This window comes from Urocampus carinirostris, chromosome 2 (assembly GCF_059441175.1).
Source record: "Urocampus carinirostris isolate Australia breed hairy pipefish chromosome 2, RoL_Ucar_1.0, whole genome shotgun sequence".
In the NCBI taxonomy this organism is placed as follows: domain Eukaryota; kingdom Metazoa; phylum Chordata; class Actinopteri; order Syngnathiformes; family Syngnathidae; genus Urocampus; species Urocampus carinirostris.
The window spans coordinates 16984144-17001918 of NC_142350.1; the positions used below are offsets into that span (position 1 = coordinate 16984144).

At 39.5% G+C, this 17775-nt stretch overlaps 1 protein-coding gene across 1 annotated transcript in view; it reads left to right on the forward strand.

Moving 5' to 3' along the window:
- The window catches only part of csmd2 (CUB and Sushi multiple domains 2), a 312145-nt gene that overhangs the window by 90863 nt on the left and 203507 nt on the right, over nt 1-17775 (forward strand). Inside the window, exon 5 of the mRNA XM_088329136.1 lies at nt 10166-10373. Within this exon, the coding sequence (XP_088185262.1) occupies nt 10166-10373 (208 nt within the window). The remainder of the gene's footprint in view (nt 1-10165; nt 10374-17775) is intronic.

Genomic DNA, 17775 nt, shown 5'->3' on the forward strand with positions numbered 1-17775 from the left:
ATTAGTCAAATGTAGCATTTCAGCATCAATGTCCCTTACAAGCAGTGGTAAATTGGAGATGATTTTGTCGATATAAGTTGTAAAACACTATAATGATTTGTTTTTCCAGTTTTTTGCTTATGATGTCATACGTATTTCATGATCAAGAGTCCAAAGGAATGGAATATTTGCATTTACATTAATATATCATAAAATATATGATATTACAGTTCATATTAGTATGACCTGCAAATAAATAAATTAAACATTTCTATTTAGTTTTATGTTGGAATTTAATAAAGAAAATACACCGTACTATAAGGCGCTACACTGGGAACGTCAACACATGAGTCAGATAGTTCAGTGAAATTTATTGACCCCTTAACATTCTGACGGCTAACTAAGAAGCAAATACATGTTTTAGTCACATAGTCTGTACGATGTCACCAAATACTCAAATACGTCATTCCACATATCATTAGAAAGGGTAAAATCTTGGGATTCAAGAAATGGCAAGCATTTCTTGGTTTATATTTTCTTTTTCGCTGGCAACTGCTTGGACAGCAAAGTAGGGATTTAATTGTGCAGGGAAACGTGGTTCTTGACTCTGCATATGACAATAAACACTTTGAAATGAATTGAATTGATTTTAAAAATTGACTCATCACAGAAAAATCAAGATCAGTATGAAACAAGATACTGGGTAAATATAAGCCGGGGTAGCTCACCAAATTCGTCTTGCAGCCAAAATGTTCAATAATAATACGCAACCATGGTCCTCTTACATCCGTGAGTGTAGTAAATCCAACCGAAGTAAAATATTTTACGCCCTCCAAAACACGCAATAATGTGACGAATAAAACAAAAAAAAACTGCTGAGAAGCATCTGCATCGATAAACGTCGCTTGTTGCTGGCTGTTTGTTTAGCCCTCTAATTCATGTTTACAAATGCAGACTACAGTAGTAAAAAATGGTTTCTCCAGGCCAAAGAGCAATCAAACATGTGATTCACATCTTCTTCAGCCAATTTCAGGCTTTGTTTTGTTCCGCTTTGCCTAAGCGTGTCACGGTTGCCATGGCGCCCAATTGGTCCCGCCGTGTGGCGCCAGGTTCTGTCACGGTTGCCACGGCGCTCAATTGGCCCCGCCCATGGACACCAGGTGAAAAACTTCGACAGATTGTTCCCTGACTACTTAAACTGAGTCACCTGGGGTTGGAGCGCCCTGCGAAACTCCTGCTAAACTCTGTTGTGATACGTCAAGCCCAGAGAATCTCATTGTTTCCGTGTTTTGCTCTTGTTTTGCCAAGCCCTGTGAATCTCCGTGTTTTCCTGTGTTTTGCTCTTGTTTTATTCTCGCCCCGATCTGTTTGATTTTGACCACTTCCTTGTTCCGATCAATCTATTTCCGTGACCAACGATCTCCGGATCGAGTGTGGGCTCCTTCTCCCCGATAAACTGTGAGTTACGTTACGCGAGTGGGTTCTGCTTCCTGTGTTCGTGCCCTGGTCCTGACAATGCGAGCCTGTAAATGCTAAAAGGAACCTGCCTCATTTACCTCCAAATGACTTTAGCCTATAGTGACCGATTCAAATGAGGATTGACACATTGGTTAGGAAACGAAACACTGGTTGATATATATCCCAGCATACACCGCTGACTACTTCGCCTACGGGGGGAAATCAAGTGGGCGGCTGCTTGCTTTACTTGCGAGACCTTGCGACTCAATATTGATCCCTATGTAAAGTACACTGTATTATAAGGCGCATGGTCAGCTTTTGAAAAAAAATAAAGGCTTTTAGGTGCGCCTTATAGTCATGAAAGTATGGTAAATGTATTCGATTTATGTAAGTGTGCATTAACAAATATACTGAGCATTTAATTCCACGTGTTAGGCCATTGGGTCTGAATGCTAGACTGCTCTTAAACATTTTATTTTGAGGTATATTATTTTGACTTTTCTGAGTAGCTTGCATGCTGAAAACGTGTTAGCACCCCTGTTCCACACTGTGCTTTTACTGATATCTTATTTAGCATGACAGGGCCTCATATGTTAGTTTCCAGTCAGGCGAACATGCCAGTTCTCCCCCCCGCACAGTTGGACGTTGCCCTTGCAACAGCACCTGCCGGTGCAGACTGTCAGAGCCAAGTCGTCAATTAGACTTTGTGCATAGCTAGTTCACCGCATGTGATCATAATGTTCCGCAATTGGTCTTCTTGCTAAAATCCTTATTTCTGCAAGTACGCCTGTTTACATGTCTGTGTTCAGCTTGCGTTTTTGCTAAACCTGATTAAAAGGTTCATATCAGCGTGCCTGCAGAGTGGGGAGTTAAGACACGGAGCCATCTGCATCCAGGCCAGGAGTCAGGAAGTCCACACATGAGCGAGCAAACAAGAAATGGGAATGCCGGCTCTTTTCGAAAACCGGCTCTTTCAGCGTGGCTCACTAAAGAGTCAGATCTTCCAGCTGCCAAATAGTTCATCAATTATTTTTTTGTTTTGTTTCTAATGGTACACTATCGATAGTTATTAAGCATTATGCACCAAATATCTTTTTTTAATTACATATTATGCTATTATGTTATAATAACCTGTATTGTTTGTGTTATAAAGTGAACCTTTACCTCATATAAACAATGTAATTGATTTACTAAGCAGACAACACAGATATGACACCATTCATATTGATACAAGCTCTTAAAAAGAGTAAGAGAGAAAGAGAGGGATAAATGCAGAACAGGAAATGAAATAGTAAGATAAAGGGATACAGCAAAATGCACAGATAGAGATAAAATAGATACAAACTAGACAGGGAGAAATAAAAAAAAAAAAACTGAAAAAGAGAGAGACAAACAAAAAAAGAATAAAAAGTTAAAGAGAAAGAGGGAGATAAAGTCTGAGGGGGGAAGTAAAGAGAGCATCATAAAAATAAAGAGAAGATAGAAGATCTTAATAGGAAGAAAAAGGGCTAGAGAAGAGGAAAGTGTCAGGACCCACTCGCGTAACGTTTCTCACAGTTTTATTGGGAAGAAGGGAAAAGAGTGCGCACACAATCCGGAGATCGCAGGGAGTAGGCTGCTCAGACGCGGGAGTGGGAGTTCCGTGGCGAGTGATGGCGGTGTCGGGAATGTAAAAATGAGTCCAGTAGCCGGAATAGAAGAGCAAAAACATAGTCGATATCAGAAAATGGGTCGTTATTCACGACAGGAGAACAGATATAGTCGAGATAAAAACAGATCATAATTCGGGACAGGAGAGCAGACGTGGTCGAGATCAAACAGATCGTAGCGGGAGAAAAACCGGAACAAAAACACATGACAGGCGAAAAAGGGCTTGCCTTGTGAAACCGGAGATTCGCAAACGGACCGACCAAAAGGGGAACAACAGGACAGAGTTTAAATACTGACAAGGAGCCAATCACTCATCAAACTGCAGCTGGCGCCACACGAGCAGGGCCAATTGTGCGCCATGGCAACCGTGACACACGGGCGGGGCCAATTGGGTGCCTTGGCAACCGTGACAGAGAGAATGACAAAAAAAGATAAACTGGGAGAGAGAAACAGATGAGAAATATACGGGGCAACGAACAATATATTGAGAGAGAAAGAGATAAATAGAGTTGCGGGGAGATTGATTGGGGGAGAAAGACAGGTCAAAAAGGGAAAGAGCGAGGAGGAGAGAAAGGAAAATAAGATAACTATAGAATTATACATTGAGAAGCTAAAAGTGAGAAATGACGAAAGGGGACAAGAATAAAGGAGTGAGAGAAAAATAAAGTGAAAGACAGAGAGGGAGAGAGAAAGAGAGAATGATAGAAAGAAAATGAGAGGGTGGAAGCAAAGGATAGGAAGAAAATTGGATAGAGAAAAAGAGAATGAGAAAAAAGAGAAAGTGGGAGAGAAAGAGAAGAGAATTGGGGTGAAGAGTATTATTGAAAGGGAGAAAGAGAGAGGGTGGAGGAAAGGAGAGAGAGAATAAGATAAAGATAAAATAAATAGAGAAAGGGAGGGAAAGGATATGATGAGACAGGGATCGATATAAGGAGGTAGCGAAAGAAAAAGAGCTATAGGGATAGAAAGAAACAGAATAATTGAGAGGGAGGAAGATAGAGAGAAAGGCGGTAGTGAAAGAGATGAAGAGAAAGAGAGAAAGACAACGAGAAAGATACAGGGAAAAAAAGGAAAACAGAAAAAAGTAAGACGAAGGAAAGAGTGAGAAAGAGACAGAGAGATAATGTCAAAAGAAGTTCCTTATTAATATGTAGCCGGCTCTCAACATTCACTTCAAAGAGTAATTTCGTCCACGAACGACCCATCACTCAAGGCTGGCACACATGCTGAAATGTGTAGCTACCTCCCTGGAAATCGTAGAATTAACCTGCGAGCGTTACTCCCAAATAATTCCTATCGACTTTCCAAAATTCCGATTTTTTTTGTTTTTGTTTTCCGTCCTTTTTAATATTCACCACACGCTTGCCGTTTACAAGCCAAACCTGCTATTTCATTTTCTTCAACAATGCTCATCCAGACTCCTCAAGGCGCTCAAGGATGTAATTCTGTCGGCTCCTCAGCCAAAATTACGTATGAGTTGTTGAGGCTGGCAATCTCCCTGGTGATTAATTCAAGTTTCCCGGTAGCAAAAAGAATTCAACATGTGTGCCGGCAGGCGTCTCTGCCATCCGGAAGAGAATTTTAATGGCACTCCACTTTGATTTAGCGGCCGCCCGTTTGTGGCAGAGCAGGACGTGCAATCTGCTGGTCATAGCCGTCGCCAAATATGTCTCTCGCCCAATTTGGACGGTTGACCTATAATTGAGGGTAAACCTTTGATGGCTTTTACTTCATTTCCTATTGTCACATGCACTTCTCTCTCTCTCTCTCTCTCTCTCTCTCTCTCTCTCTCTCTCTCTCTTTTTTACTTTTTTTGAATTTATTAAAAATAGAAAACTAAGAAATCACATTTACATAAGTATTCACAGCTTTTGCCATGAAGCTCAAAAATGAGCTCAGGTGCATCTTTTTTCCACTGATCATACTTTAGATCATTCTACAGCTTAATTGGAGTCCACCTGCAGTAAATTCAGTTGATTGGAAATGATTTGGAAAGGCACACACCTGTCTATATAAGGTCCCACATTTGAGTGTGCATGTCATAGCACAAACACCAAGCATGAAGTCAAAAGATCGTTCTGTAGACCTGCAGGACAACGACCCAAAGCACACAGCCAAGATCTCAAAAGATTGGCTTCAGAACCACTCCGTGAATGTCCTGGAGTGGCCCAGCCAGAGTCCAGACTTGAATCCGATCGAACATCTCTGGGGAGATCTAAAAATGGCTGTGCACAAACGTCTCCCATCCAACCTGATTGAGCTTGAGACTTATTGCAAAGAAGAATGGGCAAAACTGCCTAAAGATAGGTGTGCTAAACTTGTGCGATCATATTCAAAAAGACTTGAGGTTGTATTTGCTGCCAAAGGTGGATCAACAAAGTATTAAGCAAAGGCTGTGAATACTTAGGTAAATGTGATTTCTTACTTTTCTATTTTTAATAAATTCAAAAAAAGTAAAAAAAAAACAAAACGTTTTCACATTGTCATAACAGAGTATTTTGTGTAGAATTTTGAGAAAAGAGATTAAATTAATACAATTTGGAATGAGGCTGCACTGTATGTATATATATATATATATATATATATATATATATATATATATATATATATATATATATATATATATATATATATATATATATATATCCTTGGAGGCCTTCACAATCGGCTCTGCAGGCCCTTAGTTTCCGTCTTGGCGAGACAGGACCTGCTGGTGAGCCTTGGAAAACATCACCGGTTTCACTATCAATGGCTAAGTGGCAGTAACAAAAGTATCCCAAATTATGTAAAAATGTGAAAACAACAATCCCTGTGGCTTCTGTCAAACTGACTTGTTTAGCCCCAAATTGAATAAAAGCTTATGTCACAAATACAAGAGGATCGGTTTGGCTATCGGCATTCACTTTGAAGGCAATTGAAAAACCCCAAACCAGATGTATTAATGGAACTGTAACACATGAGTAACTGAAATCTTCTTGGGGAAAGAAAGGATGATGGATTCTGTACACAATTAAAATGATTTTTTGTGAGTATAATACATAATTACTAAACAATATTGCCATTTTATGAGGTAATTATGTTTGTTTTTTTACATGTCACAGCTGTAGCTGAAGTCAATATTTTATAGTCATATTATAGCTATTGAGGGCTGCATTGATTCACACCTAGAACTACCGAGGGCCTAAGTTTGAAATGCACGGACCACCACTGGGCCCTAATGATTCTTTTGGTATTTAAATTTTGTTGAGTACTTTAATCGAGTCTTCAATTGGGATTAAAATATGTTTTTGATACATTTTCAAAGCATTCATCTGTTTCTGAAAGTATGCCAATAAACCAGGGAGATATATAATACACCAATACCAAGGGGTGTTTGTTGGGATAATATTATACACAGGTGTGTGTTATTTATGGTACACCTCCATATATTCATGAAAACCAATGAAATCCTTACGGACTGCTAGAAAATCAGAAAGAAGTATCCTGACTTGGAAACAAGATAAAAATGTCTCCACTCAGTTGATGCCGGACTACTGAACACCGACAGGAGGCCCGCAGTGTCTTATTTTCCCACATTTTGCATTCGCTATCGGCAGTCATAGAAGGGAGCAAACAATACCAAGGTGAATTTGGGAGCCGGATCCTGCCTTTCAAGTGCTTGAGCGGAATTTCAATGCCTCTCTCATCCACTGTCATCCCGACCGCAAGCATCAGACATCACCCCTCCTGCCATATCTGCCTCTCTCCATCCCCCTAGGTTTCACTTCCTTCTCTGTCACCTGTCTTCTCCTTTTCTGTGCCCTTCTGTCTTGGTTTTCCCTCCTATTTAAGTTCACACCTCACAGGTTTCCGCTTGTCTGTACACTTGCCCTCCCTTGGGGGAGTTGCCATTGTGACAAGTTGGATAGATGACGGACAGCTCCACTTTGCCACCCATTGATGACTCACACACCAGCTTGAGACAAAGACACACAATTTAAATCAGCAGGGAAGAGTCATTTTCACACCTAGCACATTTTGTATCACACATGCTTCTGTATGTCATTATTCTCACATGATAACCGAAAAAGAACATCTCAGCTAGTCGCTAGGTTATTTGGTATCGGATGGTCTTTAAAGATATTTTTGCAGTGACAAGAGTTTCTTTGATTAGCTCTGATATGAATTAATCAGGGCGTCATTATGTCTCCCCTAGTTGCATCATGTTGCATCCTGCACTCTACCCCCATACCCTCTTCCCTGACCTACATTGACTACGTTCACATGCAGGCTATAATCAGACTTGGATCAAAATCGGGATTTTGATCACAATCCAAATTAACTGTTTCCATTTCTAAAGAATCATACATAACCCTGATTACAAGGGCAAAGTGGGAGGATCGACATTATCGACATATAGATTGCTTGCACATTTAACTTTTCACCTCAAATAGATGTTCATTAGTGGTCACTCACCAAATTGTGACCTTTTGTGTATTCACAAAGTGTGTTATATGTGGCTTGCCAAGAGCATATACTTACACTATATATGGACAGATGCAACTGTGGCATCTTCACTGTTGGGGCAGAAATATAAACAGAAATAGTCTTTACAAATCAATGAATACTTTTAAAGTTTTTTTTTACTGAGTAAGGTGGAGTATGCTTTTATCATGTGTGTCTTTACCACCAGTTCCATAGTGTTTTGGGGGATAAAAATGTCCAAGACCTTTGTTACTGCGCTTGCGTTAAAGGCCTTCGTTTACTCAAGTGAATATATATGCACGAGTAATCGGAATATGAAAGGACTAACCTAATCATTGCAAAAGGAGTCAGACCAAGACTTTAATCAGATTTCCCTTGTGTGTTTACATTGCTTTATATTAATAAAATATATTGGCTGCATATAAATGTGCCCATTGATCACTGACGACAAAGGAGCAACATGCTCACTGTACTCTTTTGTTTTTGACTCGGACCATTTCTCCAGCATGGGAAAATAATCAATGCAACTGTTGAACCACAACGTGGAGCTTGAATTCACAGCCACCCCTAAACTAATCCCATCATTTCGGAGTGCTTCAAGTGGGGTTTGATTCCTTTGCCCAGTGTGAGTTTAGTTGGGGTAAGTTTAAACTTGTCATAAAGCCATTACCCCAAGGCACTCTGCATTTAAAGCAGGTTGAGAAGCATAAACCACACACAAAATGATCGCTAGACTACATATGAGAAGAGAAGAGAAGAGAAGAGAAGAGAAGAGAAGAGAAGAGAAGAGAAGAGAAGAGAAGAGAAGAGAAGAGAAGAGAAGAGAAGAGAAGAGCGCCCTCTGTTGGCTGCGGCTGCATCGGCTCGCTACAACGGGTCAGGTGCAATCGACATTTCGTTCTGTGTACATTGTTACACAGAATGACAATACAAGGAAATTATTATTATTATTATTATATGAGCATGCTTTGTAGTTTATTGTTGAGCGGCCGATATCTGTAATCCACCTTTAATATCTACAGTAACCTGAATTAGACCATTCATGAAGGTGATGTAATACAAACACCGTGCAGTCAGATGTTTAGTACAACAAGTTGGCAGAACCCGGCTGCTGATCTACCGCCTGATCTGGTAAGGACATTTGAATGTCGTTGAATGGAATCAGACAATCTTTGATAGTTTGGTCATTGAAGAAATTTTAAGACTAATTATTAAACTATATCCCTGGCACCTTTCACTTATACATTTAGAATTACCGTCTCTTGAAAGGGTGAGTTTGATGGTAAAAATCTCCTTTGCCTCCTCAGAACACAGGGTCACATTTGGCCTCAGGGCTGTCCAGACAACAGATGGGACTTAGTCTTCTCTCCAGGTTTATGTGTTTTCCATGATTAGGTCTTTTGTAACTGATTTATTTTTGTTCTTGCTGTTGGTAGTGGCTTATTATTACAATGTTGATGGCTCATACCACTTTCTTGTGTGCAAGTTTCCACCTATGTACAAAGTGTAAATGCAAACAAGTGAGTGAATAAAAGGCATGATCAGTAGGCCCCTCCATGTTGGCCCAAGTGGAGAGCAGAAATACCCCAGCCAGTTGTTGTCATTTGAAATTATCAGAAATAATATTAAATACAGGGAAACCTGATAAGTTGACAGTGACGGGACTGTAACTTTGCATCTGCATGAACGGAAAAAAAAAAAAAATCAGCTTAACTTCTGCATCAATATTTCAAGTTACTATTAGGTCTGTCTTATAGCTACGCAAAATGTTGGTAAATCCTGTGTGAATTAGATAGATAGATAGATACTTTATTCATCCCCGTAGGGAAATTCACACTTCCAGCAGTCTACCCCGTTGTTTATTAACAGATTACCATGATGCCCTAGGGGTGCTTGTAGCGGAGTAGATGACGTCACGCCAGTCCAAAAGTTCGACATCCCTGCGGCAGATGCAAAACTTTTCTTGGTGAAAATCCAGGGATACACCACCTCGTGTTAGCAAGTCCGCCTCCTCTCCGATTCCCCCGGCTTTCGTGTCTCTGTTTAGCGGCGTTGAAGCCGGAATAGCTCCGGGTAGCTCCGGGTGGCTACACGTTAGCGTCCGGAATGCTAAACGTGAGCCACGTTTCCGCAAAACACAGCATCTGCGCTCCCTGTGCGCTTCGATGTTTTCCACCAGCACTCGATGATCTTATTTGGTCGTGAGTTCGCATTTACCATGATTACGGATGGTACCGAAGACTTATAACGCCGCTAGCCGCTTCGCTAGCTCCGGCTCTTCTTCCACGATAGGCCCCTTCATCACGCCGGCACGAGAATTCTTCAGGGCAAGGAGTTGAAATTCCTTGAATACACGCATTTTTTGTGCGCCAAAACCCATGTCCCATAGGATAGAAGTAATCCATAGTGTAGTTGTCAAAACGGGAAGAAAAAACACCGAAGATAGGAGCAGACAATAAAACAAAAGGGCAGCTGCTGGAAAAGGCAGCCGCTCGTGGCAGCGCCGCTTTGAGGCAGAGCTCATTATGTAGTTTGCATGACTTTGAATGTCCTTTTTTGTCTCCCGTACTAAAAGTTCATTCAGGAAACATTTTTTCTCCCCTACCACCAACAGCTGACGACGGGTGTGGCGGGACACTTCGAGGCCAGAGTGGAGTGATCACCTCTCCCAATTACCCAGCCGAGTACAACAATAATGCTGACTGCACGTGGACCGTCCTGGCTGAACCAGGAGACACTATCGCGCTGGTGTTCTCTTACTTTCATCTGGAGGATGACTACGACCTCCTGGAGGTCAGCGGCACTGAGGGTTCATCACAATGGTGAGTAGTCAGCGTTTCAGGGAGCTATGGGACGCTGTCTGATTTTCAAATAGGCGGGGAATAGAACGGAATGTTGTCAGTTTAAGAACAATTAATTGAGAGATTTCTCTCTGCGGTGTTGAATTTCAAGAAAAATACAATTGCCTACGGTTTCCTCAGCTTTCTTGATGTTTTAGTGTTTGTCATACACAAAGAAAGGGATCCTTTCCATTATCCCTTTACCACAACTGACAAGCTCAGCTCTAACGATGAAGAGGTAAGACATCATGTCAGTGTAGTGCCGTCGCCATCTGTGGCAGCTCCCACTTGGGATGACATCTTTTCGGCACATAAAGTAATTAACACGCAGAAATAAACACTATGGATGGTAACGGCAAGGCATGTACGGTAGGGGTCTCATTGTCGTATTTCTTAACATCAGTGCTTTTATTTGAGAATAAAAAATGAGAAAATTTCAAATCTATGACATATTTTGTCTCTCAAAATTGATTAATGACATTTTTGTGTCTTAGCTTGAAGGATTGAATAATATGTCTCTTCAAAATGAGGATAAATGAATCATATTATATATAATTTGTATTGTATTTATCACCCTAATAGGTTTTGGTGTGTCTACTTACTTGGTACAAAAATACTTCCTAACATTTTAATTATTTGCATCTTATTGATATTCCTATACCCTTCACAGAGAATGTGATAGGGATATACAAAAGCCGAACTTTGCAATAGTCGGGTCCTCATTCGAACTTCAACATCTACAGTAAATTCCAGGCCACAAGGCAATACTTTTTTGTTACATTTTTAACACTGCGGCTTTCAAAGAGCTGTTCATAATTTGGAACTTTTTACTCGCAGCCACCCTCTATTAGCTTGTGTCGTTACTGCAGCATCTGCCATCTTGTTCATAATGCATGTGAGACTACTTGCCTTCCTTAGAAGCACTTAGATAAACTATTTTTTTTATCTTTTGGGGTTTTGAGTTGGCATTTGGACTGTAAGTGAAGAGGGCCTCTTTGTACTTTTACCAGTTTCATGCTTCACTAACAAAGAAAAATACACCAGGATGAGCATGATGTCACTCCGCAGTACTATGTCACCAAGTCCTAAATTTATACATCCAAGTTCAACTGTGAACGCAGTGAAAATTATCCATCAAAATGCTACATTTTACTTTCTATATCATTGGTGACGATGTAAAGATGTAAAGTTCTCTTTATCCTTTGAGGAACTATGACAGGCAAATACAATTTGTCCATTTTTACAAAAAAATATTTATGACAGAATGGCATGTCTGTGTTGTAATTCGGCACTACTCTCCACAGTATAGTTGCCCAAGCGCTGTTGTCTTTAGATAGATAGATAGATAGATAGATAGATAGATAGATAGATAGATACTTTGTTCATCCCCGAAGGGAAATTCACATTTCCAGCAGCATCCCTGAGCTGAGAACAATCGAGAACAATCGAAAATAACACGGGAGCTGCTGGAGTAAATATAGGGCTCACATTTTATGCAACACAAATTGTTTGTATTTCGTTGTATGTGCTTGTCTTTGTAAACGACGTATTAAATGGTCACAGGATTGCATAATGTGACATGAACAAAACGGAGCAGAAGTATGGCTTAAAATGAAATGGTTGGGAACTCGTTTGTTTTAATGGCTGTTTAAGGCTGCAGCTCAAAATCTGGTGCAGTTTATACAAAGACAAACCTGAGTTTTGGTCTCAAATGCGCTCTGTAGTCCGGAATTTACTGTATATGTAATTTTTACTTAGAGATTGGTGATTTGCCAAAGCATTATTCAACAGAAGAAAGGAAAATGACATCATGGCAGCGAGACGCTTTGTACGGAAAGTTAATTAAACGATGTCAAATGTGATCAAACGCTGAACACAGTGCCGTGCTGATCTGACAGACTTTAAAGCGTTTGATGTCTTTAAATCGACTGTTGTTACTCAACATCAACAAAAACAAGGAATTAGTAACAGCTCATTAGGACAATTCCCTTTGACAGTTATATTTCAGTAGATTTTAGAAAATACACCCATATACATTTTCTTCTGTTCATTTGTAAAATTTTCTAAAAGTAATTATATATGGATGTTTTTATTTTATTTTTGTATAAAAGTATTTGAACTCAAAAATATGTAATGGACATTTAAATAGGTGTAAGATACATAGAGTCATACATTTGTGTCAGGGTAACTTTTTTAATTTAATCGTTCGTATTTAAGTCTTGAACGACAACATATTGATGAAAGGAATGTCAGGATAATTAGGCAAAACATGTACAAGGTAGTTGAGCGGAACGGCAGCAGAATGGTCAGCGTGTCAGCAGCCTAGTTCTGAGGTCATGGGATCAAACCTTCCTGTGTGGAGTTTGCATGTTCTCCCCGTGCTTGCGTGGCTTTCCTCTGGGCACTCCAGTTTCCGCCTTATCCAAAAACATGCATTTCAGGTTGATTGGCCGGTTCAAATTGTCCCTAGGTGTGAATGAGCGAGTGAGTTGTCTGTCTCTGTGTGCCCTGCGATTGGCTGTCAACCAGTTCAGGGTGTGCCCTGCCCACTGCCCGAGGACAGCTGAGATGGACTGAGGATGAGCGGTGCAGATAATCGATGGATGTACAAGTTCGTATTTAGAGACTGGCCAAAGTTGTAAGCGCATTAGAACAATAGCACAATGAAAAAGTAGCATATTTTCTGCAGTCTGGTGCACGTGTGTAGGGTGGTGATGGCCCTGGGAAAGAAACTATCTCCGAACATATTAGCCCTTGTTAAAGGAGCCGTAGCACCTACCTTAGGGCAGTATATGAAAGAGGTGGTGGCCAGGTTAAGTGGAGTCCTTCCTAACATAATTGTCTCTGCTGCAGTATCTCAAGCCGGTAGTTAGATTTGATTCATTACTGACTGTAATTTTCTTTCTACATTTCGAGCAATTGCAATTTAGAAAAGAGAGCGTCTTGTGAACTCCAGCCCATTTTTTTTGATGGAGTGATTCATCCAATCATAATGCATATCTCCTTATAAACATTGCTAGTGTACCAGTGTGTTTTTATATAATTTGTGTGAAGCTGTTTAAAAAAAAGTAATTATTTATTTTAAGTTTAACTGCTTCAAACTTGATATTTAATTCATTAAAGTCCATATTCACTTTCAAGCCCTACATTTAAATGGAGGAGACACTCCTGCCCGAGGGTAACACTGACTCGAGAAAAACAAAAACACATTTAAATAAGAAGCAAAAATAAATTAACTATTCTGTAAACATGCATTTTTGTTTGTTTTTGTTTCGTTTTTAATATTTGGCGGTTGATAAATTTGCATGCATCTTACAGATGATGATCCTCACATAGAAGGATCTGACATGGTTGGCCGCCATCTTGCTGTCGTTTTTTTCTTATCTTCTTTCTTTTGCACATTATCTTTTTTCAAACAAAAAACAAAAAAATGAAAACATAGCAAATGGTAAATGGTAAATGGTCTGCATTTATATAGCGCTTTTCAAGTCAATGAAGACCTCCGAAAGCGCTTTACAATGTGCTTCACACTTACCCATTCACACTCACACACACACACACACACTCACACACCAATTGTGACCATGCAGCCATGTAAAAACAACAATGTTCCACTGTCAGATAATTTTTGCTCATTCAAAGTATTGTTTTTGTTATTTTTTCCTTGTTCTGTTTTCTTTTTCACATTTATTTTTTTCTCTTTTATTTCTTGTTCTTCATATATACTTTCTTTTTTTTGTTTTTCCCTTGTGATGTTTTTTTCCTGTTTTGATTTTTCATATATATTCGCTATAGAAATCCAAGGGCAACTATACAACACCCACTTTGACACTCCATAGTTTGCATTCTTCTTTGTGCATTTAGCACTCATTTTTGGTTGCACAATACTAAAGAGTGACATCTATTGGTCAAATATGACACACTGTACCTTTTACAAAACCACCTACGCATTTACTTTGAGGGTTTTAATGAAATATTTTAGTATCAGGTTTAGGTGTGTACTTGCCGGGTAAATGTTTGTTAGCCGTGACTTGTTGAGAGTTGAGAGAGTTATTCAAAAAATGTAATCCAAAAACTTTACTAGTTACCTATTCAAAAATATGACAAGTAAATAATACCATAATATGACACTCTTTTAGTTGATTACTTTTGATTTTTGGATTGTTCCTTTACCAAAGCTGCTCATAAAAGACGAAATAAACATAATGTAAATAAAACTGCAAACATTTTCTAAAAATAAATTATCAATGTTACCTTGAAAAAGATTGGAGAAAACCAAGGTCAGGTCATTGCTTGTAGTCCAAAAAAAGTGCTTCATGTTTAACCATCCAGTGTAGTTTAAGCATGAATTAACCGTTCTATTTCACATGGGAGACAATATATGTTCCGTTACATATATATATTTACTAAATGTCCCTGAACGCATCACTGTGCTACCCTCACGAAACTGCAGCGTCATGCTAGTTGACCAAAATGAGTGCTACATTGGAGGAGAACTAAAATACATACAAAAAAGTGCTTTACCTGCAACACAGTTTATGAGTTGGTCAGTGTGCCTCCTGTACGATCTGCGCAACATTTACGAAAGTCACTAGGTGCACGCCTCATTTCTCTTTCATTCATGTGTCTGTGATTAAGATTAAGATTTGTCTATCGGCATATTATGTACGTGTAAATAACGTTTTAAATACAATTGTGAGCTCTTAAAGTAATCCTTAATTTACCTAAGTGTACCTGTAATTTGATTATGTATTTTTTTCTCTAACTGTAACAACATACTTTTTTTTTTTTTGTATTCGGATTACGTAATGATGCTATACGTTTTCTGTTACTCCCAATCCTGGTGACTCGTTCCTTATAAGGCCGAATGACGGGATCGGGAGCATTTTGCTTCCCGAGCTTTGCCGGTAATTCAATGCAGCATTGCAATTCCGGTCACGTCTCCAAAGGCTCCACGGTGGCATCGCTCCTTTTCTACCGCTCCCTACCACCATGTGTGAGTCGTAAAACATTTCAGCGAATCACTTTTTTTCTGATTGTCTAATGAAAGTCTGTATGTTTTCAGCTCGTATTCTATAGCCATTCACCCTAAGTGGTGCTCTCATCATAAAAGCAAACGGATCATTCGAGAAAGTAAACGGAAAGTTGTGTTTTGCGGACTCCAGTCATTGCTTTGCATGGAGTCGATTTGCATGTCGAGCCATTATTCGTCTTTGTGAAGTAGTTTTTCATATAGGGTTTCCCTCTATTCCTTCACAAGCTTGGCGAACCGACATAATAAAATCCCCTGTTTTGATTGACTAATACATGATAACTGTTTTTTGTACTGATGTCATCATTTTCCAGTCATTGATAACACAGTTCAACTATTTGTGTACTAGATATGCGTGTGCATTAAAACTGGATATGGTTATCAGTGCCAATACTGGGTTTTTAATTCGTCAGTACTAATGTTGGTATTCAATAACGGTATTAGCTACCTTGATACATCAGTGTTAAATAAAATATACTTGATCTAGATCATAATTACTTAATAAATCTCGAATTGGTTGTGTTTCTGTCTTTGTGTGAAGGGGTTTGAATGAAATATACCGGCTCAAAAATGTCTGAACCGATTGTTGTACTTTAGGCCTCAGCAGTGTCAGGCATGCAATTCTCCTGCCTCATTGCAGAGAGGCAATACTGAGACCAAATATTCTGATTTCGTGCATATTGCAGTAAAATTAGTGGTGATATTGGCAAGCTAACAGCAAGTTAGGTTAACTTATATTTTGTTGTATTTATAGACTTCATTTACAGGCGCTGCTCAACTTACAAACGCGATTCGTTCCGGATGATTGTTCATAAGTTGAATTTCTTCTTAAGTTGCTTCAGTGCTATATTTTGGTTAATATAAGTAAATTTAAGGCTTGTATAAGTAGCCTGTATTGTTTTGTACTAAAAAAATAAGCATTTCATAAATTAATATCCTCTATAAAGATAAAAAAGTTGGGTGGAACTTACGTTTGGAAGATGAGCTTTAACAGTTTGGCGACTTCCTAGTGAAAAGTGGCAGAAAAAAATGATCCAACCATTTTCTCAACCGCATCAAGCTTTCTTATTCCACTTTCATTTCAAAAGAAACGGCTTGCCTTTTCTTTACACTTTACACCAACCATATTGAATGGATGCACGATATATTACACAACAAAAATGTCAAAGTTCTGGAGACACAGTATAGTGTGTTTCCATACAAACTAGGAAGAGGAAGCAGATTTCTTCTTTGGGTTGGATGCTGGATGACCTCTCACAGCACCAACACATGCCGGTAGCGGTGGAGAGAAGCACACCAGTACTGTCATGTACTCAGAAAAAGGTGCACACAATACAATATCTAACTTACAGCGATGTCCCTATATTTTCTGACAACAGGGAAAAACTGTTCATGTCTACCGTTTTCCGCAAGTTGAATGGTCGTAAGTAGAGGAGCGGCTGTATAGGTTAAGACAGTACAACCTGTATATATTGCTTGTTTGCCCTGCCAATCAACTGATGAGTGAAATGAAAGTTCATTTATTGTTAAATCTGACCGTGCCTCACCGCACAGCACTGCAATAAAGCCTTTATAGGTTCATAGATTCCCTGACTTTCATTTCTTTCTACTTCGCCGAGGAGGTTTAAAGCTTTAATGATAAGAAAGAAAGACTGTGACAGGTAATGACAAGTGATGTTAGGGCTCATCGCGTCAAACAACCTCCAGATTGGGCCGATTTAGAAATGCACACAGTTAGTATTCAAGATCTCATCTGACTGCATCTGAATCCATTTTCATTCTGTGTTATCACACGGTTATCTTTTCCGGTGTCTGCCAACACAAACTTGCGTAGTTGCTAAAAGGAGATAACTTTAGACCTCGCCGAGGTGTCTGAAATTAAAATGTTTGCTTGGCTGACGGTTGGAATATAACCCCCAAAGTTAGCACAAACTGTGCAATCCTTGTAAACTTTTACTTTTTGAAGTATTATCCTTCGTTCTTAGTTGAGTCTGGTCCAGATCGATAACCGTCGTCACCGGTCCCAGACCGAGCCTATTTGTCCGTGTATTCGATTTATTAGCGGCAGCTCTTGCTTGAAGACTCAATCTGCAATGTGTCATCAATCAACAATGCTATCTCCAAAACCTTGGGCCTCATTGTAGATTGGCTGGTTTAGGACCTTAGTCCTTTAATCCATCTCTGCGTGTCTTGTCGCTCATACAAAAAACCTACAAGGTTATGTACAGAAGTGAAGCGTTGGACACGAATCAAGGTGAGCAAAACGATTTAAGGCCGTCCTGTGTTTTCTGTCAACTTCACCCTGCTATTCGGTTATTTTCTTAAAGCAAGGCTTATTATGTGAGTGAGCCA